Source organism: Salmo trutta, chromosome 33 (genome assembly GCF_901001165.1).
Source record: "Salmo trutta chromosome 33, fSalTru1.1, whole genome shotgun sequence".
Taxonomy (NCBI): domain Eukaryota; kingdom Metazoa; phylum Chordata; class Actinopteri; order Salmoniformes; family Salmonidae; genus Salmo; species Salmo trutta.
In genome coordinates this window covers 32,615,307-32,642,099 of record NC_042989.1, presented here as the reverse complement: position 1 = coordinate 32,642,099, position 26,793 = coordinate 32,615,307, and the positions used below count along the sequence as shown (strand labels likewise).

General features: G+C 41.8%; 2 protein-coding genes across 2 annotated transcripts; both read right to left on the bottom strand.

Annotated features, from left to right (window-relative positions):
* Positions 1 to 3,037: 3,037 nt before the first annotated feature.
* On the bottom strand, positions 3,038 to 12,197 carry orc3 (origin recognition complex, subunit 3). The gene is made up of 20 exons (XM_029730648.1): positions 12,042 to 12,197; positions 11,803 to 11,857; positions 11,557 to 11,654; positions 11,141 to 11,285; positions 10,777 to 10,881; positions 10,500 to 10,660; positions 10,211 to 10,350; positions 9,717 to 9,876; positions 9,337 to 9,450; positions 9,000 to 9,133; positions 8,824 to 8,887; positions 8,602 to 8,718; positions 8,405 to 8,484; positions 8,107 to 8,240; positions 7,923 to 8,014; positions 7,675 to 7,772; positions 7,384 to 7,525; positions 7,017 to 7,133; positions 4,701 to 4,780; positions 3,038 to 3,216 (listed from the first exon to the last, which is right to left on the bottom strand). Exons 1-20 carry the CDS (start codon positions 12,060 to 12,062, stop codon positions 3,111 to 3,113), a joined length of 2,163 nt encoding a protein of 720 aa, XP_029586508.1. The 5' UTR covers positions 12,063 to 12,197; the 3' UTR covers positions 3,038 to 3,110.
* Positions 12,198 to 13,109: 912 nt separating this feature from the next.
* Positions 13,110 to 25,215, bottom strand: LOC115172844 (zinc finger protein 292). Its single transcript, XM_029730647.1, has 8 exons — positions 24,920 to 25,215; positions 21,684 to 21,838; positions 21,289 to 21,367; positions 20,892 to 21,027; positions 20,558 to 20,760; positions 20,049 to 20,185; positions 19,764 to 19,905; positions 13,110 to 19,664 (listed from the first exon to the last, which is right to left on the bottom strand). Exons 1-8 carry the CDS (start codon positions 25,067 to 25,069, stop codon positions 13,560 to 13,562), a joined length of 7,107 nt encoding a protein of 2,368 aa, XP_029586507.1. The 5' UTR covers positions 25,070 to 25,215; the 3' UTR covers positions 13,110 to 13,559.
* Between the last annotated feature and the right edge of the window lie 1,578 nt (positions 25,216 to 26,793).

Below are 26,793 nucleotides of genomic sequence, written 5' to 3'. Positions count from 1 at the left end.
ATGCCTTTTATGCTCGCTTCGAGGCAAGCAACACTGAAGCATGCACGAGAGCACTAGCTGTTCTGGATGACTGTGTGATAACGCTCTCGGTAGCCGATGTGAATAAAACCTTTAAACAGGTCAACATTCACAAAGCCGCTGGGCCAGACAGATTACCAGGACGTGTACACAAAGCATGGCGGACCAACTGTTAAAACTTCTTAGCGATAGGGACTAGTTTCCTGAATTTCCGCCTGACTGACGTGCCCAAAGTAAACTGCCTGTTACTCAGGCCCAGAAGCCAGGATATGCATATAATTGGTAGCTTTGGATAGAAACTATTTGAAGTTTCTAAAACTGTTAAAATAATGCCTGAGACTATAACAGAATTGATATGGAAGGCAGAAATCCCAAGAAAAACCAAACGGAATATTTTTTCTTTTTGAGGTCCCAGGCTCTTATAATGGAAACCTATTGTTACTATGTAAATCCATCTCCCAGATTGCAATTCCTATGGCTGCCACTAGATGTCAACAGTCTTTATTCAAGGTTTCAGGATTGTTTTTTGAAAAACAAGCAAGAATTTGGAGTTTTGGTGAGAAGAGCACCGGAACAATATCAGTCTTTCGGCGCGTGAGGGAGAGTGTGCACGCTTACTAATTTTGCTTTCCTATTGAACATACTACTTTCCGTATGAAATATTATATTTTAGAGTACCTGAGGATTAAGTAGAAACGTTGTTTGACTTGTTTGGATGCAATTTTAGCGGTAGCATTTTGGACTCCTTTGTCTGCATGTTGAACGAGTGGATTACTGAAATTGATGGCGCCAACTAAACTGACATTTTGGGATATAAAGAAGGATTTTATCTAACAAAATGACCATTCATGTTGTAGCTGGGACCCATGGGATTGCAAACAGAGGAAGATCTTCAAAAGTAAGTGATTTATTTAATCGCTATTTGTGATTTTATGAAGCCTGTGCTGCTTGAAAATAATATGTTGATGTGTGGCGCCGTCCTCAGACAATTGCATTGTATGCTTTCGCCGTAAAGCCTATTGTAAATCGGACAACGCAGTTAGAGTATCAAGAATTTAAGCTTTTAAATTATATAAGATACTTGTATGTTCATGAATGTTTAATATTACAATTATTTATTTGAATTGCGCGCCAACCAATTTCACCGGATGTTGTCGGCTTCCCTCCCTGACCGAGTCTGTAATACCAACATGTTTCAAGCAGAACACCATAGTCCCTGTGCCCAAAGAAGCGAAGGTAACCTGCCTAAATGATTACCACCCTGTAGCACTCACGTCAGTATCCATTATGTGCTTTGAAAGGCTGGTCATGGCTCACATCAACAGCATCCTCCCAGACACCCTAGACCCACTCCAATTCACATACCGCCCCAACAGATCCACAGATGACGCAATCTCAATCGCACTCCACACCGCCCTTTCTCACCTGGACAAAATGAACACCTATGTGAGAATGCTGTTCATCGACTACAGCTCAGCGTTCAACACCATAGTGCCCACGAAGCTCAGGACTCTGGGACTAAACACCTCCCTCTGCAACTGGATCCTGGACTTCCTGACGGGCCGCCCCCAGGTGGTAAGAGTAGGCAACAACATGTCTGCCACGCTGATCCTTAACACTGGGGCCCCTCGGGGGGGTGTACTTAGTCCCCTCCTGTATTCCTTGTTCACCCACGACTGCATGGCCAAACACGACTCCAACACCATCATTAAGTTTGCAGACGACACAACCGTGTTAGGCCTGTTCACCGACAACGATGATACGGCCTATAAGGAGGTCCGAAAACTGGCAGTGTGGTGCCAGGACAACAACCTCTCCCTCAATGTGAGCAAGACAAAGGAGCTGATGTTGGACTAAAGGAACAGGCCCCCATTCTCATCGACGGGGCTGTAGTGGAGCAGGTTGAGAGCTTCAAGTTCCTTGGTGTCCACATCACCAACAAACTATCATGGTCCAAACATACCAAGACAGTCGTGAAGAGGGTAAAACAAAACCTTTTCCCCATCAGGAGACTGAAAAGATTTGGCACGGGCCCCCAGATCCTCAAAAGGTTCTACTGCTGCACCATCGAGAGCATCCTGATCGGTTGCATCACTGTCTGGTATGGCAACTGCTACAGAAGGTAGTGCGAACGTCCCAGTACATCCCTGGGGCCAAGCTTCCTGCCATCCAGGATCTTTATAATCGGTGGTGTCAGAGGAAAGCCCATAAAATTGTCAGAGACTCCAGTCTCCCAAGTTATAGACTGTTTTCTCTGCTACCGCACGGCAAGCGGTACCGGCGCACCAAGTCTAGGACCAAAAGGCTCCTCAACAGCTTCTACCCCCAAACCATAAGACTGCTGAACAATTCATAAAAATCGCCACTGGACAATTTACATTGACCCTCCTCTTGTACACTGCTGCTACTCGCTGTTTGTTACCTATGCATAGTCACTTCGCCCCCACCTACATGTACAGATTACCTCAACTAGCCTGTACCCCTGCACACTGACTCGGTACCAGTGCCCCCTGAATATTGCTGTTACTTTTTATTTTAGCCTACTTGTTAAATATTTTTTTCTTGAACTGCACTGTTGGGTAAGGGCTTGTAAGTATTTCACAGTAGTCTACGTTTGTATTCAGCGCATGTGGCAAATAAAGTTTGATTTGATGTTAAAAAGCTAATATGAGTAATCAAGTAGATAAAATACCTACGATATCAACTCAAGTCATTTCTGGCATTGCACCACAACTTGGCTCCCTGCCAGCACTATGGAGTTACCAAGTCCCAGTTAACGCTTCATCTTTGATTTAGCCCTGAAGTGGTGGAATGATCATCGCAGCAGTTGTCACCCATGAGGACCCATCTGTTCCCACTGCATCTTTACAAATGAATGCACCCCTGGCTACTTGATAAGACTGATGGTGTTTCATATAATATTGTATACACTACTTTGAGAGTGTTTGTTACTGGAGTAAGCTGTAAACATACGTGCATTTTCCACACCTTTTAAGAGCACAATGAGCAAGTCATGGGACTCAATTGAAATCACATTTTATTCAAAATCAATTGACACATGTACTATACAACACCAGCTCCCAGACAGTGAATCAGCAGCCTCCCCAGGTCAGTCGTGACACATGGTCCGTCTTCTGCTTGGTGGATTTGATGAATCCCAGGAACTCCAGCTCAGATACCGCCTGGATAAAACGAGCACTTGTAGGAGTTGAGGAACAATATCAAAAAGCATAATTTATCAAAACATACATACACATATTTCTATTCCTTTCTCGAGCACACAGAAGGGCTGTCAACAGTAATACAATTTGTTGTGAAAACATGTTACTATCAATGTTCTCGAACAGATTTCACTTGTTTTCCAAAACTAAATCATTGGGTAGCTGCAGGAAAAGGGTTGGAGAGCCCATGGCATACAGAATATCACCTGTCGCACAGCGAGAGGCTGGCTGCTGCTCAAACAGTGGTTAATGCATGGAGTGAAATAAGGGTTCTTATAAGCCCAGACATTTCAAAATGCAATCACTTGTGAAAGTAGAGTTTTGATGGTTGCCACTAAAAATGAGGATCCCAGTTGCTACTACATTAATTTCTCAGCCGCTACTAAAATGATCCACCCCCTTTTTTCAATTTTCACCTAAAATGACATACCCAAATCTAACTGCCTGTAGCTCAGGCCCTCAAGCAAGGATATGCATATTCTTGATACCATTTGAAAGGAAACACATTTGTGGAAATGTGAAAGGAATGTAGGAAAATAACACAGATCTGGTAAAAGATAATACAAAGAAAAAAAACAAAGTTTTTCTATCTTTGAAATGCAAGAGGAAAGGTCATAATATATTATTCCAGCCCAGGTGCAATTTAGAATTTGGCCACTAGATGACAGCAGTGTATGTGCAACATTTTAGACTGATCCACTGAAATATTGTATTTCTGTTCAGAATTTTATATCAAGACTGCCCAAAAGTGTCTAACCGTTTTATTAATTAATAACTTTTCAAATTCAAAAACGGCACTCAATAGCATGGTATTATTTCACTGTAATAGCTACTGTAAATTGGACAGTGCAGTTAGATTAACAAGAATTTAAGCTTTCTGCCAATATCAGATATGTCTATGTCCTGGGAGATGTTCTTGTTACTTACAACCTTATGCTAATCGCATTAGCCTACATTAGCTCAACCATCCTGTGAATTAAGCACATTGCTCCACTGTAAAAGCGGAGTAGCATACCCGGCATGATTGAAAAAGGAACCGGGAAGGCGCAGCCTCCATTCAGGTGCATATGGACGCCATGTATTTTTTCCCCTGCCACTGTTCCTGCCCATTTGATAATGGTACATTCTAAATACAATTTCATGTCTTACTAATATAAGATTAAATTGAGAATAGTCCGACGTGTGAAAATACACTGTACAAAACATTAACATATTCCTAATATTAAGTTGCATACCAGTTAAATTGAAAGTGCTTATGATAGGATACTTGTCTATTCAGAGTAGTTTACATTAGTCATTTAGCAGATGCTCTTATCCAATTAGGGTTAAGTGCCAGGCTCAAGAGCAAAATCAGATTTTTTTCTGCCGCCCCCATGCAGTGCTTGTTTATTAAACATCTTACCACATTTTCAAAAGTAGTCACCATGAAGCATTTTAAGACATCCAACAATTAAAGGATACTGTTTGAGTTCGTCCACTTTGCCAAAGTCCGCAGAGTCAGGATCCATGCCCTCTGCCGCCGAGACCACAGTAGCATAAGCCTGCAAATGCATGAAAATGAATTCACTCCGTTTGAAATTCAATATACCAGCAGGCAAGGCATATATTTCTAGAGGTATAAGAGACAAAGTTGAAGTGGGAAGTTTACATACACTTAGGTTGGAGTCATTAAAACTAGTTTTTCAACTGCTCCACAAATGTCTTGTAAACAAACTATAGTTTTGGCAAGTCGGTTAGGACATCTACTTTGTGCATGACACAAGTACATCTTCCAATAATTGTTTACAGAAAGATTATTTCACTGTATCACAATTCCAGTGGGTCAGAGGTTTACATACACTAAGTTGACTGCGCCTTTAAACAGCTTGGAAAATTCTAGAAAATTATGTCATGGCTTTAGAAGCTTCTGATAGGCCAATTGGCATCATTTGGAGGTGTACCTGTGGATGTATTTCATGGCCTACCTTCATACTCAGTGCATCTTTGCTTGACATCATGGGAAAATCAAAAGAATTAAGCCAAGACTTCAGAAAAAAAATTGTAGACCTGCACAAGTCTGGTTCATCCTTGGGAGCAATTTCCAAATGCCTGAAGGTACTACGTTCATCTGTACAAACAATAGTACGCAAGTATAAACACCATGGGACCACGCAACCGTCATACCGCTCAGGATGGAGACGCGTTCTGTCTCCTAGAGATGAACGTACTTTTGTGAAAAAAGTGCATATCAATCCCAGAACAGCAAAAGGACCTTGTGAAGATGCTGGAGGAAACAGGTACAAAAGTATCTATATCCACAGTAAAACGAGTCCTATATCGACATAACCTGAAAGGCCGCTCAGGAAGGAAGAAGCCACTGCTCCAAAACCGCCATTAAAAAGCCAGACTACGGTTTGCAAATGCACATGGGGACAAAGATCGTGCTTTTTGGAGAAATGTCCTCTGGTCTGATGAAACAAAAATAGAACTATTTGGCCATAATGACCATCGTTATATTTGAAGTAAAAAGGGAGAGGCTTGCAAGCCAAAGAATACCATCCCAACCGTGACGCACAGGGGTGGCAACATCATGTTGTGGGGGTGCTTTGCTGCAAGAGGGACTGGTGCACTTCACAAAATAGATGGCATCATGAGGTAGAAGAATTGTGGATGTACTGAAGCAACATCTCAAGACAGCAGTCAAGAAGTTAAAGCTTGGTTGCAAATGGGTCTTCCAAATGGAATGACCCCAAGCATACTTCTAAACTTGCTGCAAAATGGCTTAAGGACAACAAAGTCAAGGTATTGGAGTGGCCATCACAAAGCCCTGACCTCAATCCTATAGAACATTTGTGGGCAGAACTGAAAAAGCGTGTGCGAGCAAGGAGGCCTACAAACCTTACTCAGTTACACCAGCTCTGTCAGGAGGAATGGGACAAAATTCAGCCAACTTACTGTGGGGGAAGCTTGTGGAAGGCTACCCAAAACATTTGACCCAATTTAAAAGGCAATACACTCAATTAGTATTTGGTAGCATGTAAACTTCTGACCCACTTGGAATGTGATGAAAGAAATAAAAGCTGAAATAAATCACTCTACTATTATTCTGACATTTCACATTCTTAAAATAAAGTAGTGATCCTAACTGACCTAAGACAGGGAATTTTTACTAGGATTAAATGTCAGGAATTGTGAAAAATTGAGTTTAAATGTATTTGGCTAAGGTGTATGTAAACGTCCGACTTCAACTGTATATAAACTGAGTGTTCAAAACATTAGGAACACCTTCCTAAGATTGAGTTACACCCCCTTTTGCCCTCAGAACAGCCTCAATTTGTCGGGGCATGGACTCTACAAGGTGTCAAAAGCCTTCCACAGGGATGCTGGCCCATGTTGACTCCAATGCTTCCCACAGTTGTGTCAAGTTGACTTGGTGTCCTTTGGGTGGTGGACCATTCTTGGCACACACGAGAAACTGTTGAGCATGAACCCAGCAGCCTTGGTAGTAGGTGCACCTTACCTCGTTCAAAGACAAATATTTTGTCTTGCCATTCACCCTCAATGGCACACATGCACAATCCATGTCTGAATTGTATCAAGGCTTAAAAAAATATTATTTAACCTGTCTTTTCCTTCATCCACAGTGATTGAAGAGAATTTAACAAGTGACATCAATACAGGATCATAGCTTTCACCTGGTCAGTCTCATGGAAATAGCAGGTGTGTTCATAATGTTTTGTACACGCAGTGAATATGATACCAATAATAGCATTTCACTTCATTCTTTCTTAAACCTACCTCCAGCCAGTCATACAGGTTGATGAGTCTCCCACACTCCAGATGTAGCTTGTACACAATGCAAATGTCAGGAGCAGCATTGGAGACTGTCCCATCCTCAGCCAGCAGATTTTCATTCTGAACCACAGATTAGCATCAGTATCAGCTACTGTTTAACACTATAAACTTTGGCTGTGTTGTCTAATGACAGGCTTATCGCATTCCCTTTCTTTCGTCTGCACTGATCTGAAACAATTGTGAACAGGTAAAAGGCCAATAATGGCAGTCCACCATATTGCTTACACCCATCAAATCTTTCCAGATTGGTGCAGATTAGGATACAAATACTAGACACTATTGAGACAGCCTCTCTGTGGTAGCTATTTACTTTCAGGTAGTGGTAGGGGTTGCTGAGGGCGGTCTGGATGGAAGTGCGTGGCGTGGCGTTGAGGTGGCGTCTCAGGACAGCAGAGGAGCTGTAGTAGCATACCTCGTACAGTGGTTGGGATTCGGGTGGGGCCAGGTGGGACCTGAGAACACAAAGGTGAGCAGCACCGTCAAATACTGTGCCATCCATTTACACTGAGCTCATCTAAAAGAATGAACATAACCTAACTTATCCAGCCACTGTTGAGTCAGTCAATTGATTGGGTTGTATCATTACTGTATACTACTTCACCTCACAAGGCTGTCAATGAACTCCAGGGCTTGGTCTCGGAGTATCTCAAACGGGCTCATTTTCTTGGTTCTTCGAGATTTCTTCATCTCCAGTAGAGTCTAAACAGAGAGGACAGTAAATGCTGAGGCCCTTCATATCACAAGCAGTACATATATTTTTCTTAGAGAGGCGTAGATCCATTATACATCAGAAGTGTATGAAACCGTTTGAGCAAAAATAACTATCTGTTATTAGCAGAAAGTTGTTACCTTTTGCAGTTGGAACAAGTCTGTTTTCTTCTGGAGGCCTTTCCCTCGAGAAGTGAGGTCCTCCCCTGCTGCATTCTCAGCAGCCGCAAGATCTGATTGGGCAGAAGCAAGAGAAGCACATTTCAATGGGTCAGAAAAGCATTTGGGGAAATGGGAAACTGTTTCAGCCATCATCGCTACTTACCGTCTGGCTGGTCAAATTTGGCGAGTAAATTGTCCAGTTGTAGCAGTGCAGCCCTCATTTTTGTTGTCTTGCCAGGTTTCAGGATCTCAGCACACATTTGCAGCGCTGAGGTGAGCTCGTCTTTAGCCATCATCCTGGGGTGAAAAGTTGTGTTGACAAAGGGAGAGCAAACAAACTGAATTTTATCTTAGCAGGTAAAAGAGTGACAGCTTGAATATAAAACATTGTTTTGCTAAGCAATGTTAATCCTTTTTGTCAACGATTTTGGAATTAATAAATTCAGAATCTCCTTTATCACCTCAGAAGCTGCATGGCAGACGCATACTCTTCATTCTCCCACACATTCTTCTCCAGACAGGATATGTGCAGCTCTCTTATCTAAAAATAGAGGCATATGTGGAACAGGTGAGACAGTCCGTGCCATGCTCTACAATTCCATTCCTAACGTATGATGCATTATTTCAATGGCAACCTTGACAAACAAAATGTTCCAACCTGTTTTCCCAGAGGGTATTTGGGTAGAGAAGACGTCAGAATGTGAAGACACCTCAGAATGGGGTAGTAGTTCTTGTGGTATTTGTGAAGATCTTTCAGTAGTTTCTGACACACTTCCTAAAATGATGGGCAGGACACACAATCACTTAAGACAATTTTTGGTAAGCACATAATTCATGTCAATATACTGTTCAGAACCTCTCGACAGCACTCAATATTTACCTTCACATGGTCATCACTGGTCAACAGCTCCACTTGCTCCTGGGGACCCTGCTCCTCTACGTACCTGGGTGAAAGGTGAGGTAAACACCAAACAACAAGTTTTTATACAGACAAATCACACAACATTTGAATAACGTTCAACAACCTATGGGTAGAAGAGTGTGAGTGACGGTCACCTCATGAAGGAGGGCAGCTGTTGGAGCCGCTCTACATCCCTGTGGCTGAGCTCTGTGGCGTGGACAAGGGCCGCCTCCTTCTTACAACACAGCACGCTCAGAGGCTGGCTGTGGAAGTGCTCCAGCAGAGCCAACTGAGGGGGGCCCACCAAGATCAACACACAAATTCACAGGAATACACAGTCCAACATAATATATCCAGCAAGCGTATCTCAAAGTTCGTCTTTGAAAGCAGGTACAGAGCACAACCAACGTTGTGGGTTAAACATCAGTTAAAGGAGAATGCCCTTCAACACATTTGAAACAGTCAACCCAACAATCAGAGGGCAGTCCTCACCTGCAGGCCTTTGATGAAGTTGCGTACAGAGAAGTCATGGTAGAGGAAGATGCTGACCAGCACTTGCAGCACCTTGCCACTGGGCTTGAAGGGAAACTGGGAATTTAGGATCACCTGGAGAAAGACAGGGAAAGCAATACTCAAACTAAAGTCTGAATCCTAACTTGAAATAAACATGAGTAACTCAAGACATGTCATCATCAATGGGAGTCTTGAGGGAAAATGTCCATTGATCTCAAGTTGCAAACTGCAACTTCAGAACCCTGTTGGGTTTTAGGAAAAGGGCACAGACAAGCATGCTCACTATGTGTCCAATACAATTACATTCAAAGTGAATGGATGGATCCATGGTGGCTACAGACTCGTTTTTAAGTACCTACCTTGTCTATGACAGAAGCCAGGTGCTGGGTGCAGGACAGGGACTGGAAGAGCTCGATGCCCAGCAGAGAGGACACGGAGTGGGGCAGCATGTGTTGAATGGTGCTGGGAGACGTGGCAATGCCAAAGACGAACATCAGCGGAAGCTGTTCAACGTACCGACTGTTGGAAGAGAACGGGGAGATTACGCAGCATGTAACACATGAACAGTTTTCATGTGAGAGGTGCCATCACACAACTACAAGTGTACTTTCAGATGTATATATTCAATCAATATTTTTTTTATTTAACTAGGCAAGTCAGTTAAGAACAAATTCTTGTTTACAATGACAGCCTACCAGGGAACAGTGGGTCAACTGCCTTGTTCAGGGGCAGAAAGACAGAATTTGACCTTGTCAGCTCAGGGATTCAATCCAGCAACCTTTCAGTTACTGGCCCAACACTAACTACTAGGCTACCTACCGCCCCTAACAGAGATGGAGGTCAGAACTCTTACCTGCAGATGAGGATGAAATCTTGCAGCACTCTAGAGTTGAAAGCCTCTAGGTCTTTGAAGATCACTACAATAGGAGGATGCTGTTGCATGTCTTTGCCAACGGAAGTACGCTTCTTGCTTGCGGTGCCGGAGGCAGCTTTCTGAGAGGATCAAATTATTTTTACACGGGATTCAAGATTTGTAATGAGCATTTACAGAATGTAGAAGTTGTAAGGTCAACATCTATACATTTGACAGTTGTACATAAAAGCATCATAATATTCCTTACTTCTCTGCAGTAGCTACATACCTTTGTCACAGTCTTGTACCAGTTACAGAGTGTGATGAGGGAGCAGTGCACCCTCTTCTGGTTGACATTGGTACTGCGCTGCTCAGGCTCTTCCTCATTACCCACAGACACACTAGTTCCCATCAGTCTCTCTAGAACCCTCTGCATCATGTTGTTCAGGGCTGAGAACAGAACAAATTAAAATATTATGATTCGAGTTAGGTATCCACGTGTCATAACACAAAAAGGCTAATAGAAATTAGTGCAACTTCTCAAGTACCACACACACAGGACTGACCTGCACACTCTGTGGCTTGTACAGAGACCACAAAGGGAGTCACCGACTGCTGCAACTGGTCAGAGAGGCACTGGAAGGTCATATCATGATCTGGCACATTCACTCCTACACGGGCAGAGTAACTTAGTTAAGGCCGTCATTGTAAATAAGAATTTGTTCTTAACTGACTTGCCTAGTTAAATAAAAAAAGAGAAATGTTACAAATATGCCTTACATCCATTTTTTCCTCCAGCCAAAACGCTCTATACTAGTGCCCTCAGTCTGTACTGTGGTATTTATCAAAATACACTCATTTAGACCTATATCATGGGCCCAGGTCATACCAAAATATTTTTGCATGTGCATTGTCTTTTGAGCCACATACCAAGCACTAGGGCAGCTGTCGGAATCTCGTGGGCTCTCATACGCGACGCCCAGTCATCCGTGCCACGCTGAAAAGTGGAGACACTCTTTCTGATAAACGCCAAGAGGCTGTCTAAGATTTTCCTGTTCAGCTCATCCTGCAGAAGCTGTAGAAAGTAAACAAAGTCAATTGTCATGCCTGACAAAAGCTCGTAACTTTGATCTAGGGTGTATTCGGTGAAGTCAAATGTTCACAACGTTACAGAGAGAAATGTTGCAAGTAAAGCTAGCACAATCCCCTATTCTGCATGACAGACAGAATTATATTAAACCGATATGATTGTCTGTCTGAACATTCCGTAGCATCCTGGCATGAGCACAATGATGGCAATGCCCAAAATTGGGAGGATTATGAACTGGGTGCAGATAAACTCTCACCTCGGTGTCTGCCTTCATTTTCTCCCATAATGTCTGACAGTTTCTGAAACGTAGTTTGCTGTTCTCTGTGTCCTCACTGCCATGAGTGAAATAATCCTCTGGGGAACACACACACACACACACACACACACACGATTCTGATAGCATTAACTACCTGATACTTTGAATATTCAGTTTCAAGAAATAAAGTATAGATATGATTAAGTTACTGTCTGAATATGGCCAGTTATCTGTAAGATCACTCACCCACTGTTGGAGTCCTCCTTCTCTTTTTGGCACTGGGCTTGAACACAAAGCAACCCTAAACGGGGGATATACAGATTATGATGACGCGATCATTGGAACATTTAAATTAACATGCCAGCAATGATTTAAATTATGTTATTTCCCCAGCTAGCTTCCATCGTGGTCAAATTATAAATAGGGCACTCACTTCAAATACGCTAAGGAAATCGCATTGCAACAATTTACAGTCGTTAGCCTACCTTTGACACCGATGAAGTCATTTCCAGCAGAAATGTGACAATCCTATACAGACTTTCTTCCGTAAAATATATTTCGTCTTTGACCAAACGATTGACAGAAACAAACAAAAACTTTGTTAGCCGGATGTAACCATTCCACACTTCCTCTATTTTCCCGCCGTTGTGACGTATATGAATTTGTGTACAGACCGTGAGTTCATTCAATTGTAATTTTATTGTTGTCTGAGTGTTTAAAGATTCATGTGAACGGACATCGGTAAAACAAGCCAACAAACAAAGGTGTACTGTCTAAGAGTTATTTTGTATTAAAAACCAAACAAATGAGCTGCGTAAATTGTGAGCAACATGTCCCAACCGGCCGGCAGATGGCGCTGTTATTCATTTTACATCGTTAAGACGTAAAATGAATAATAACGCCACCTGCCGGCCGGTTGGGATATGTTGCTCACAATTTTCCAACAGTGAGCTGCAATATATTGCGGAACTTGAACAGGTTTCAAGGAGACCGATAGGGGGAGACGATCGCCCAATTGGCTCACAACTTATAACAATAACACGCTGAAAACCATGTAGAGGCTGCTAGTTTATGAGACAAGAGGGGATAGTAAAATAACAAAATTACACCAAAATGTATCAGGGTTCAAACTAATGTGGCTGAATAAATACATCAATGAAAAATTAAAAGTCAGCTCTTATGGATTCAGTAAGGGTTATGGCTGTGTTTAACTTGTGTGTTAAAACCATCTGCTACATTTGACACCAAATCGGCTCTCCACACAGTTGCTTTATAATAATGAATGAATGTAAATGTACCAGTGTAGGTTCCGTCCCTCTCTTCGCCCCAACCTGGGCTCGAACCAGGGACCCTTGCACACATCAACAACTGACACCCACGAAGCATCGTTACCAATCGCACCACAAAAGCCGCGGCCCTTGCAACGCAATGGGAAACCCTACTTCAAGTCAGAGCGAGTGACGTCACTGATTGAAACGCTATTAGCGCGCACCACCGCTAACTAACTAGCCATTTCACATCGGTTACATAAATAAATAACTTGCAAAACAAAGTTCTGTACATCAACTTTTATAAAAGCAAACAGTTACATTTTATTGAACACTGTGGAAGACATGTAAATATTACAGATAGTGTTTAAAAATAAAATAAATACAAACAAAAAATAAAATCCCATAGGGATATATAAAAACTTTTGTTTTTCCTTAAAATTATCAATTTAGCAAAAAACAATTTTAGTACTAGAAGCCTAATAAATACAAACATGTTCTAAAGTCTATGTTCCCTACAGATTACCTGGTTCTTATATGAGTAACATACATTATCCAAACTTAAAATCAACAATAACATGTCATAAGTACAAAATACTCCATCTTCAATTGTCTAATGGTCAAAACTGTTTACCATTGGATATCTGATACAATATTAACAGATCTGTTTGCAGCATGTTACTTTTCTAATCCTGAGTTAGTCGAAAATAAAAGCATCAGGCTGTGAGCAATCCATCAACTATAAAGCCACTTTTGTATTATAACCATAGGTCGCATATCTTGAAGTTGCTTTAGCAAAAGATCAGCACCATCGGAAAAGGTTTTGTCCATTACAATCTTCACATTGTTCACAGATTGAAGATTTTGAGGATTTCTGAAGTCTACAAGGTTTTGACAGGCTCCAATAACTTCATCAGGTGTTGCGGACATAATATTAGCAGTCTTCTGCTTAAGGGTACGCTGCCGTTTTAATGGCAACTCAGTCCTTGAACCTCCACTCATTTTTCTTTTGGGAGTGTGGGTCGATGGTGAAGTATCCAGGAACTTCAGGAAACTGTCCAGTGCAACACCACCCTTACTTTCTTCCTCTTGAGAAGCAGTGGAGCCCTGGTCCAAAGCCTCTGTCAACTGGTGAACTTTGTCTGCCGGACGATTTCTCAGAGTCAACCTTCTGTCCGGACAAGCTAATACTCTCCGCTCTGATTTTCGGGGGCAACCCCTCTTTTTGACCTCTGAAGTAAAATACTGGGATTCAGAAATCTCATCAGTTGAAAGTTTAGCCTCTGCTTGAATATCACCATCCAACACTTCTTGCCTCTGACAGTTGGTCTCTGAAGTCTCAGGCTCACCCTCGTCAGGGTCCGTCTCCTCAGAGGTGTCTGTTGACATACCCTCGGATTTGTTTGCATCTTTGACTCTTGAGCGTGGGTACTTTTTACAGAATATAAACTGGCTTCTCTGATCCTCTATATATTTCTCGGCGAGGCCATGTGTGGTGTAATGTTTGAACATATTCCGTTCAGTCCGTTCAACTATGTCGCAGCCTTTAATCATGCATGGATATTGCAAAGATAATTTTTGGGTGCAGATGGTAGATGCCTCATCCATAGATTTCAGAGAGGGTTTTCCAAAGTTAGTCCAGTGGTCGAGCGATCCGTCATCTTTCTTAGTGTTTTTGTTGTTCAATTTGACTGAGTTTTCAATGTTCTCTTTGCCATTGTTGGGCTTGACACATGTTGTTCTCTGTTGCTGTGTTCTGGGAATATAAATTAAATCATGCTTTTTCATCTCATGACGAAGAAGGTTTGACTTTGTAGTATAGACCCGGTCACAGCCATCATACCCACACTTAAAAGTCTGATCCACACTGCCTCTCTCAGAGATGTTTATTTCCTTGTGAAAGTTTTTGATGTGGTCAATGTATTTCTCCACAGAGGTGAAGGAGAGTGTACATTCTGACCGGTCACACTGGAATGTCCCTATATTGAGGCTTGACATCATAGCAGTGGTTTTATCTCGAGTGAATTTATGAAGCAAGAGGTAATGCTGCACCAAGGTTGTAATCCCTGGAAATATCCTTGAACAGTCTTTCACTTGACATCGGATTTCATTATTCTCGACTTCAGCAGCTTGTTCACCAGTGACAGCCTTTTCAGTACCAAGGTCTCCTGAAGACAGGGGAAGGGATGACTGATGCATAGCCCTAGAGTGAAGGATCAGATTTTGCTGGATGGTAAAGGCTGCAGCGCATCCTTCATGAACACAACGGTAGGGCCTATATGGGCTGAAAGAATTGTCAGCGTCACACAGTTGAAGCCCCAACCTTTTCTGAACCTTTTCTTTCCTTTGGAAATGAACCTCATCTTTGGATATTGTGTTTTTTGAACAACTTGCTTTTTCTGGTGAGGGTTTCACAGCCTGGCTGAATGCCGCCTCTGTTGCATGGCTATAAGACCTAGCGTCGGAACGTGCTTCTGGCCCTTCCGCTGTGTCACCTTGACCTAAATTTTGCTTCAACACTGGAGTGTGGTTAATTTGTGGGGCTGTCATTAATGTCTCATTCTTGGTATATCTGGTCTTTGATGGTGATTCTAATTTGTAAAATGACTTGTCCAAGTCATCCAAGCGATCTTGTGGTGATTGCACTCTCTCAACTGTTAATTGATGCATGGAATCCTCTTGAACTGCATCTCCTGCTGTAATGATCTCAGAGGATTGTGCATGACCGTCTTGATTTGTGCTTTGAATTGGACAGCCAGTGTAAATATCAAGTGGCTCTTGTTTGATGAAAGTTGACACAACTGAAGATTCAGTTCCATGACTACTCTCTACCTCTGTTTCAATATTGGGGTTGCTTGACCTTTTTTTACGATTTCCGACCTTTAACTTGTTCATCTCTGCCTGCGTCAGGTGGTGGACTTTTTCATAGTGAATTCTTAGGCCCGTGGTTCTGGTAAATGTTTTTGGGCAAATGTAACAAGGATATGGAGAGAATTTGACTGGGGTTTTCTTGAGTTCCTCAATCATCTCAATGGTGTAATCATGAACTCTACCAAGATGTCTGAATAATGCCTCTTTTGTCATGAACCCATATTCACAATAATCCATTTCACACTTGAACGGCTTGGGGCCATTGTCACGATTCTGGTCTTCCTTCTTGACAATCGTTTTTGTTGTCGTGCTTTGAACACTATCTTTTTGCATGACATTATAACTTGAGATTGCATTGCTTTGGCTGCCACTGTACTTTGAGGAACAATTTTCCTGCAAACTTTTCTCATGTGCAGCTTCAACTAAATCCAACATTTGTAGGGCATTTTGAATTTCTATAACCTTGTCATCTTGACATGCCGCAAAGGAAGTTGCACTTGACCTTTTTTCAGCAAGACTGCCTTTTGACTCCCCATCCTGCGGACTGCCAGCATAATTCTTTGACTCTTTCAATTCTATCCACACTGTTTTATTTGGGCCGAGTTTGGATTGTCTACCGGCCGAAACTGAAGGAAAGGTGTTTGATGATTGAGAATCCAGTGGTTTTTGGGTTTCCTTTTGTGACAAATTGGAAGGATTTGGTGAGGAGAGATTACCAACAACTTCCTGTGGGAATTCACCATTTAGTACGTTGTATATTGATCCGGTTTCAGGAACATTTGGGTCATTGAGAAAGTCGAGAAATGACGTAGGCAAATCAGCAGTTAAGTCCATTTCAACTAATGGCTTGCACTGGGAGCGTTTTGAAAGATGACCTCCAAGAGACTTTGTGCTTGAGAATTCTCTAAAGCATCTTCGGCAGATGACTTTGCCATCCTTTATGATAGCAGGCCATTTCGTTCTCTTGCTGAGTCTGCAGCGTTTTACTTTCTGTGTCTCATGCTCAGCAATCTTCTCGTCTGCAGGGATAGCTTCAGATTCTGCATGAGTGTCCTCACTGTACGAGAAATCTTTTTGGATAGAAGCATGCGGACTAAGAAGCATTTCATCTACAGAGCTGCTCATCTGATTCTCATAATTAGGTGATGTAAGATGGGTTACGTCCTCCATGTTGGTCATCTCCACTGTGTTTCTTGGTGCTACTTGGCCATCATGGCTCACTGCATTGCTTGGAATGTCTATTGATGCCCTTGAATTAAGGACATATTCATTTGGGACATATGAAGCATGGGAACCTCCAGCTGACAAATTGTTACTTTCTTGGGCAGACATACTGGAATAGTTTTTTCCCATTTGGGAAATATCAACATTATCCCCAGAATTAGTTATCCCATAGTGTTGTCCTCCATTATCCAGCATAAGAGAGCTTGACACATATTCCGACATCTGATTCATCAGACTTGACTCTGATTTAATAGGTTGGATGGCACCATCATGCATATTTGCTGGTGTATGTTCTCTGCCCCTTTCTAACAGTTGATACGGTTCTGATTGCCAAGGAGTTACGCTCTTATTGGGGTATTCATTCAGATGGAAGACCTCTGCATAGCAATCGTTCAATGTAGATGTCCATGAGTCACCCATCTCGGACTGCATTAGTCCAGTCTGGTTTGGGGGGGTTTCCCAAACGGGGCAAATTGCAGGTAAATTTGAACATGCCACCGGATATTCAAACTGCTGTAATCCACTATTTCTGCATAGTGGTGCTTGATGAAGTAAAGTTTTGTCCTCTGGGTCCTGTGAAGTCTTGTTCACTGATGGAACCTTTCTCGAAGTTATTTTGACAACTTTCTTGTACTTCTTAGCCAGTTTCCAGTCTTCAAAAATGTCTGGATGGTTTTTCTTTACATGTCGGGAGAGACTTTTGGAGGTACTGTATTTGCGGTCACATGCTTCAAGTGGACAACTATACTCATCCTCATCTCTACCAGTTATTGCAGGAGTGTTTTGATATGGATGTAGAATAAATGGGGGTTCACTCTTAATTTCTGGTGGAGAAAAGGCCTGTGGTAACACTTTCTGAACAGCTTCAATTGGTCTGTTATTCTGCTCCTCTTTTGGGCACACTTTCAAAGGATTTGTTCCACAGTGATATTGGGGATCCACATGATTTGCTATCATTTCTTGGCGTGGGACAACAGTAGCTAGTTTTGCATTCTCCAATCCCAGCTTAGTTTTGATCAGTGGAACATAACACTTCCGAAACTCCTTTCTGGGATTGACAACAGAACTGCTCAACATGCTCTCGACTGAATGTTTTATTTTCATTGGGCCTTTTGGGTTCTCAGGAACTGTTGATGATCCTGATTTAGCCACTTCTTCCGTCACATAATCCTGTGCCGTCTTCTGATCTAGATTGACAGAGGCAGAGCAGGTTTCCTCTTGCCTAGCGGAGCACTGGGTGGAAGGTTCTATTTCAGGTATAGGATTGTTCTCACTTGTGATGGGCATTTCATTAGTGTCATGGTTCTGCTGATGCAAATTTAGCTGGGACTGTGAATAGAAAATATTCCCACAATTAGCTATTTTGCAAGTGAATGTAAGGTAATGTTGTGCCTCATGATCATACAACAGGTAGGCCTCGTTGAAAATCCTTCCACAATTAGGAAACATACACTGTGACTTAAAGTCAGTGTGTTGTTTTTTGTGCATGAGAAGTTCCGAATTGCAGTGAAAGCTGGCTGTGCAATTCAGCTGTATGCAATAGTATGGCTTAGCGCCACAGTGCATTTGCAAATGATCATTGAGATGTCTGGCATTCACAAACTGCCGACGGCAATACTGACACACAACCTTCTGTCGTTGTATCTCCAGAAAACGTGTTGCTTCCTCGTCATTTTTGTGGGCTTTTACATGCGTTACAAGACTCCGAAAAAACTTGAATACCTTCTGACAGTATGTAACAGGACAGACACAATCCTCAGTAAATTCTGCTTCATATCTAGTTGGTACAGGCTTTGGAGGACTGACTTTGACCGTTTCAGCACTGTTGCAATTTCCATCCAGAGAATAAGCATCATTTGGACTGACAATGGTCTCTGCCTCAAGCTTCACCACAGCTCCGTCTTTAAAATTATTACAATGACTACTGGTAGATTGCGTTGGCTTGGGCAATTTCCTTGTTGCTTTCATAGCAGCAAGTCGCTCTTTGCAAGACTGCTTCACGTGGGATGCTACATGTGGCTCAAGAATCTCCTTAGTGTCAAAGCTGTCAGCACAAATTGGACAGGTGTAGACCCCATCTTTAAAATGCTTCTGTGCATGGCGGACTATCCTGTGGCCAAGGAACTCTTTATCACATAGAACACAATACTGCATATAGGCTCGCCAATTCCTAAATCTTGCAGATACAAACCCTTTCTCCCTTAATTTCTTAGCTTCCCTATTTTTCTCTTTTTCATCTGCAATTTCATTCAATTCATTTGTAGTATTCAAAATAAAGTCCTCAAGGTCTTTGAATTCTGGACCTTTTTCTGCTGCATCATCCTCAAGTCCCTCATCTGTGTCATTGAGAGTGTCGATAGATGACACAATGGATCCCTCCTCACCCATCAATGCCAAACAATTGCGCTTCAAGGTTCTCCAGTCCCAGAACTCTGGATCAAAAGGCCACTGTGTCTTCAAGGCCAACAGTAACTCACAGCGTAGTGAGTTGGGTACTGGAAGATTCTCGTCCTCAAGCTTTTCATCAGGTTCATTATAGAGTGCTTCAACAGCATAATATGAGTCCACAGTTGGCTGAAAGAGGAACTCTGTTAGTTGGCATGCCCGTTTCACCTCAAAATCAGTGGGTAAAAGGCAGGAAATAGTTTTGCAGATGGTGGTCCTGCTGTCCGTGTTGTCACTGGATGCCATTTGTAGAGCTTGAATGCACATTTCAATGCAAACCGGCAGTCCCACTTCTCCAACCTGAGAAAAAAATAAAGCCAAAGTCAGTCATGAGAATATAAATCGCTACATGGTATATCCAAGCAGTAACCTATACAATTTTACATTCAAGAATTTCACCTCTGATTGGATAACCTTGATGAGGAAGAGGATATGACAGACACTCCTGGAAAGCAGGACCAACTTTCTGCATTGACCAAGAAATGCATCAGCTGAAGACTCTGACCGCATTAAAAGCTTGCTCCAGAATAGTGTGAGCTCCCTGTAAAAAGAAAAGTATATCATCATTGGTCTGTCACACATGAAGGGCTTTACAAGAGATAACATAACTAAATAAATACAAATTACCTCACATCCACATTAAACAGAGCAAGTAGAAAATGGAAATTAGAGGGCAGTACTCACCAGGCACAATACACATCTCCCTGGAGAAGCTGCCGCTCGAGGAATGCAGAGCACAAACAAAGGGCTCCTTTTTCATCCCCATCCGACTCCAGGTTACAAATCATCTCCAATCCATCCTTACAGTCTACCTGCATGATCTGGCCCAGAGATAACATGTGTCATAATTATGGTATTCTACGGTCACCCACAGTTGATGATTTTCCATCAGGGTTATTTTCATTCATCATTATCCAATTGGAGTTTGTCGTTTCATTTCTTCATCAAATCTCCATCAGTTTGGCTCAGTTGGTAGAGCATGGCGCTCGCAACACCAGGGTTCTGGGTTCGATTCCCACTGGGGACCAGCACGAAAATGTATGCACTCACTACTGAAAGTCGCTCTGGATAAGAGCGTCTGCTAAATGATTCAAATGTAAAAAAAATTTAATAAAAAGACAAGCCTTTGTTCAACCCCCTTTTTTGAAGGCATGAGTCTGTTAATCGACTTGATGTAAATGCTATCCACTCACCTCTTGCATGAGTTGTTCTTGTGTTTTTGTCATACACAGGCAAACAAGGTAGGTCTGCTTGAAGTTCCCCTTTCCTTCGTACTCTGGATACTCTGAGCACATCTTCGCTAAGACAGCTGCTTTCTCTGCTCGATTCTGTTTGATAAGGTGCTTTATTCGCATATTAAGGAGTGTGGGACCTTCCATTTGCAGGAACTCATGAACTGGGGAGTAGAAAAAGGGAACACGATTACAGATAACACTACTGAGCAGTCACCACAACATTTAAAAATCAGTCACCTCATGTGTACAAAGTTCTTGCAACAAAAAACTACACAGGTAGGCTAAAACTAACCTCTGTCAATTTCAGGTATCTCATTAGACAGAATGCTGCACAGAGTGGTGTTGGTCCACACGCCAGGCTCCTGTGCCATAGCTGATAGCATGTGAAGCTGTGTGTTCCCATGTTCTTGCAGAAGGCTGTGTGCCGACTGTAAAGGAGAGCATATAACTTAATACTTTAGAGCTATACAAAACAAAAAAACTACTTTTCGGAACATAGGCCTAGATTAACTAATTATGTCAAACAGGGTTTGTGATATGTGCATGTTTCAATGCATGCACATATCACATTTTTACTTTGATTGGGTCACCTAGTCATAATTTTTCTAAAGATAATTGGCATAATAGGCTCATTACAAACATTGCTGTTCTATGAGCAAAAGAAAAATAGAGCAGCACTGGAGACTAACCTTGACACAGGATTGGAACTCCTCCCATAAGGCACCAGGGACACTCTCAGGCAATGAGAGCAGGAGCTCCACACAGCTCCTGCAAGTAAAACAGGGTCATTCAATGAGTTTGTTTTGGTTCATGCTAATGATGCTACAGTTGTGTGCAGATTACTAAAATTAAAGAAGCACTACCCCCTTCTGCCGCAGCTCATATACGGGAAGCCTAATTTATTTATCTTGTCAAATTAGTGGGGCAAGGTACAGTTGTATTGGTCACTAGCGCTAATCAAACTGGAATGCTCACTGTCATTTAATAACATAGGCCTAGTACCATCTGAAAAACTACACAGCTGGTTCCATGAAGCATTCATGCATATAAATCACATATTGACGTTTTATCTTTGAGTACTCACAGTCCTAGCTTTTCAAGTACGAGTGGCACATTTTCACATTCGGAGGAGAGACAGGTGATGGCCTTTGCATAACTGAGTATTGCCACTGTGTACACCTCCAGTAAAGGCAGTGGCTCCTCCTCAGCCTTCCATCGACCTGCATGTTCCACAAGGATCTGCAAACAAAAGCATGGCAAGCTGATTAGTGCCTGCTATTAAATTAATGTATTTTTTCAACTAGCTAACTCCTTAACAATTACCATACAAATAGTGTAATTGCACAATTGCATTAATTATTAGTCCTAGGTAAATTACGCTACATTCCATTAAAATCTAAAATTGAGAACAGCTAATAATACGAATCCTAGTGCAGTCTCCTGGTAGGAATATTTATGTCAATCACCAGTGTAATGAAGACTGTTGGACTGTTAACAACCTCTTTATATCTGGGATTTAAAAAAAATAAAAAGTAAGATGAACCAACATAGCTAGAAGACACTTGTGTAAAGTACGTAAGTACACAATACTTTAAAGTACTACTTAAGTTATTTTTTTGGGTATCTGTAGTTTACTATTTATATTTGACTACTTTTACTACATTCATTAAGAAAATATTGTACTTTTTACTCCATACGTTTTCCTTGACACCCAAAAGTACTCGTAAAATGTTGAATGCTTAGCAGGACAGGAAAATGGTCCAATTCACGCACTTAGCAACAGAACATCCCTGGTCATCCCTAGTGCCTCTGATCTGGCAGACTCACTAAACACACATGCTTTGTTTGTAAATGATGTCTGAATGTTGGAGTGTGCCCCTGGCTATCCATAAATTAAAAAAACTAGAAAATGGTGCAGTCTGGTTTGCTTAATAGAAAGAATATGAAATTATTTATAATTTTACTTTTGTTACTTAAGTATATTTAAAACCAAATACTTTTACTCAAGTAAAACTTTACTGGGTGACCTTTACTTGAGTCATTTTCTATTAAAGGTTTCTTTACTTTTACTCAAGTATGACAATTGGGTACTTTTTCCACCACTGCTAGACGAGCAGTATACGGGACGCTGCTTTAAATTCTATAAATCGGGCTGCTGAATCAAGGCTATAGTGAGGGCCAATTAGAAGCCATGCAGTAGCCTATAATAGGCTAAACCACACCGAGTAGTGAGTAGGCTACCCATGTAGGATGCAGGCCTAATATTCAGTTGAGTGAGACAAGCTTGAATACTACAAGTACTGACAATCTTTTCCTTGTCCGTCGTCCCTTCTCCCAGTCAAGGGGAAGCCTAATCTCTGTGCAAATGAGTGTGGCTCTTCTATAGCTACACTTTGAAAGGGTGGCGATATGTGAACGCTTCCATACAGTTGTTACAAGGTAGATAGTGTAAAGCATAGCACAGAGAATTTGACCAACCTTTGCTTGGCAATACTTTCTAACTTCCTGACTTGGAAGACAACACGTCTTCTAAACATCCATGTCTAGTTGCAGTGGGTTAATTTGAATTTAGAAGAGGCTCTGTTATTAAATTAAATAAATGTTTTGCTCCATGAAGTAATCCAACAATGTGTACGCCGCCATATTGTCTATTTAAAATCTTCTCATTGATCGAGACAGACGAATGTAATCATGTCATGAAGCACTTCGGGGTGGACACCCACCTGTCTCAATCAATGTGAGAAGATTTGAAGTCGACACGATGGTGGTGTACACATTGCTGTTGGATTACTTCATGGACCAAAAAAATCAATTTAATCTAATAATTTTCTAAATTTAAAACAAAACCCCTGCAACTAAATATAGAACTTTAGTAGATGTATTGTCTTCCATGTCGGGAATTGAGAAAGTTTCGCCAAGGTTGGTCCAAAATTCTCTGTACTATGCTTTACATCAGGGTTTCACCAATTCGGTCCTGCACGTTTTAGTTTTCACTCTAGCACTATGCAGCTGATTCAAATAATCAAAGCTTGACAATGAGTTGGTTATTTCAATCAGCTGTGTAGTGATAGGGTAAAAAACTAAAAACGTGCTCCCAGGTGAGAACCCTGGACCGAGTTTGGGAAACCCTGCTTAACACTACCTATAACAGCTGTATGGAAGCATTCACATATAACCGCCCTTTCAAATTGTAGCTAGGCCTTCAAAGTGTGGCTATTGCTAAATGTAGGCTAAATGTAATTTAACATGGTATTTCAATGCATTGCACAACACATGTAAAAAATAAACACTTGATAACACACAATCTTGAAGTGACTAAGTATTTTCTCTGCAACTGTCTAAATACCATTTCTTAGTAATAAAGTAAGAAAACATATGGTACAAGGCTATTTTATGTGTATATTCTTACTAATCTGTGTCAGATGATTAATCACCATTGCAGTTTAATCTCCAAATTTGACTTGACAGTATGAGATGGGCCTTCATGCATCATCACTAACATAACCATCCCCAGCTTCCAATTGGCTCATTCATCCCCCAGGTCGTTGCTGTAAATAAGAATGAGTTCTCAGTCAACTTACCTGGTAAAATAAATCAATAAATTCATCACTTCGCAAAGGAGGGGTTTCAAACAAGGCCCAGCAGGTTTGTCATACAATACACAGAACCGAATAAACCTACCCACTGACAGGCTGATGAGTTAATATTGCTTTTCAAACAATTAAAACCATACACACGTAGTTAACCTTTGAGTTCCATGAAAATAAATACTACCTAGCTATTTGGTAGGCCAGGCCTATACATTAGACTTTTACAGGCACACTCAATATTGATCCACTAACACAATGGACGAATGGAAAAACGTTAATTTGCCTTAATTTCTAGTTAAAATATGCACATTTACATGGATGAAAGACGTTTCGTGTCGTGCAAACCTAAAACACAGGTGCATTTGAATGCAAATCCCCACAAAAACCAAGCTAGCTCTTCTCAGCATGAAGGAGCCTGATCAACTAGCTAACTAGCCAACATTCATCTAGCAGCTAGTATGGAAAAATGAGTGATGATCAGATATCATGCCAAAGTAAGAGATTAAACTACATATCGGGAAAAACGAATGTATATATTTTACTAACTACAATAATCAAACGGTAAAACAAGGAGTTATGGTGTGTGTTTATATATCTATTCTGATGTGGCTAGCGCGAACTAGCTAGCTAGCTACATTGTTGTAGCTAACGTACACGCGCATCATCAGCCAGGAAGCTGGATGGAAGGCTGCAAACTAGCTAGGATGGGTAGTTGGAAAAACATGCGGACCTGGCAGAATTCCTGGCAGAAACGCAAAGAGGCGTCCGACGGTGATTCCGGGCTTTCTTTAAGTGTTGTAGTCAATTCCTGGAACCGTTCTCGGAGCAGCTCGATAGCTTTTCTTGTGGCATATTCCTTCTCTGTCTCTCCCTCCGCCATCTTCACAACACAATCACGACCGCGTACGCACAGATGTTACGCTGCCAGAATCGCACACGCACACGCAAAGGGGGGAAGGGAGAGACGAGGGACTGCCTAAAAACACGCCACTTCGAAGTGACTTTTCGCCAACCCTAAGAGATGGATCGAAATTTACCGAATGGTTACCGTTAGGAAAATGGGGGAGGGTCATGCTTTTTCCTTTTCAGTCAAGGGGAGGGTTTAGTATTATTATTTTTTAAATCTAGTCCAAGGGAGGGTCATGTAATTTGTAATTGATGTAATGTCGATTTTTCTCAGCGTTTTACAATGAGTTGCTTATTAGGCTATCAATGGATGTGTGCCTGGTGCTGCCCCTCTGATTCTGCACTGGGCCGCAATATCAATTGCGCCTATAGGCTATTGATTTGTGTGGTCTCTATCAAATGATTCATAGCCAAAAGCTACGAAGAGCATGCTTGGAGAAGCACAGTGCAAAGTTATATTTCCAAGTAGAGGCTGGTAAATACAACTAGGCTGCATTACACACTGCAATGGATGTTCCAACCCTGAGCCCCTGCCTGCTCTGCTCTTGCTTATCCAAAACGTTTTTGTATTCTGCCTAACCATTGGCTGTGTAGTCTACGGTGGCAGTTCAAATGCTTCTTCAGAATTGTTTGTTGTTGATTAGGCATAATCACAAAAATGCATTATTTTGCACATGGACTAGCCTATATTCTGTTCAATTAGAGAAGGAGAGCATGAAGCTATTTTTTACTTAACCCTTATTTTACCAGGTAAATTGACTGAACACATTGTCATTTACAGCAACAACCTGGGGAATAGTTACAGGAGGATGAATGAGCTACTTCTAAACTGGGGATGGTTGGGTGGCCATGAAGGCCAGACTGGGAATTTAGCCAGGACACTGGGGTTAACTCTTACGATAAATGCCATGGGATCTTTAGTGACCACAGAGAGTCAGGACACCCGTTTATCATCCCATCCAAAAGATGGCTGCCTACACAGGGCAATGTCCCCAATCACAGCCCTAGGGTGTTGGGATATGTTTTTAGTCTAGATGAAAGAGTGCCTCTTACCAATCCTCCAACACCACCTGGTCTCCCATCCAGGGACTGACCAGGACCAACTCTGCTTAGCTTTAGAAGCAAGCTAGCAGTGAGATGCAGGGTGGTATGCTGCTGAAGACTGGATGTCAACGTTGATAGCTTGCTACTACTATAATTTATTTTATTAAAAACAATATGTTTATTGCCTATGATGTATTTATCAGAGTTATTGACCTCACAATAAGCCAGATTCAAGTAACTGTCATTGTGGTGGTCAGTGGCAATTTTAGCATGTAAATCTTGGTGAGGCAAAAAAAATAATATGTTAGATGCATGCCAGCAAAACCACTACACACAACACAACACTAAACTATACATTAATTGCACTATAACGGTGACAAATGGTGCCCACAAACTGTTAGGGCCTACATAAAGCTGTCCCAACAGCAGAGTCCCAACACCTTACCACTGCTACACCTGGCTATCAGCGGAGCCTTGTCTGGCAGCGAAACAGTTCATTCAGCCTCATTTGCTACCTTTGAAAAAAACATAGCTGAGATGGCTGACTTGCTTAAACAAATGTGGTTTCTACTGACAATTGAGATGTACAAACTATGGCACAAGGCAGGCCTGGGCAAAGGCCGGCCCGGGGCCAATACGCGGCTCACGACTTGA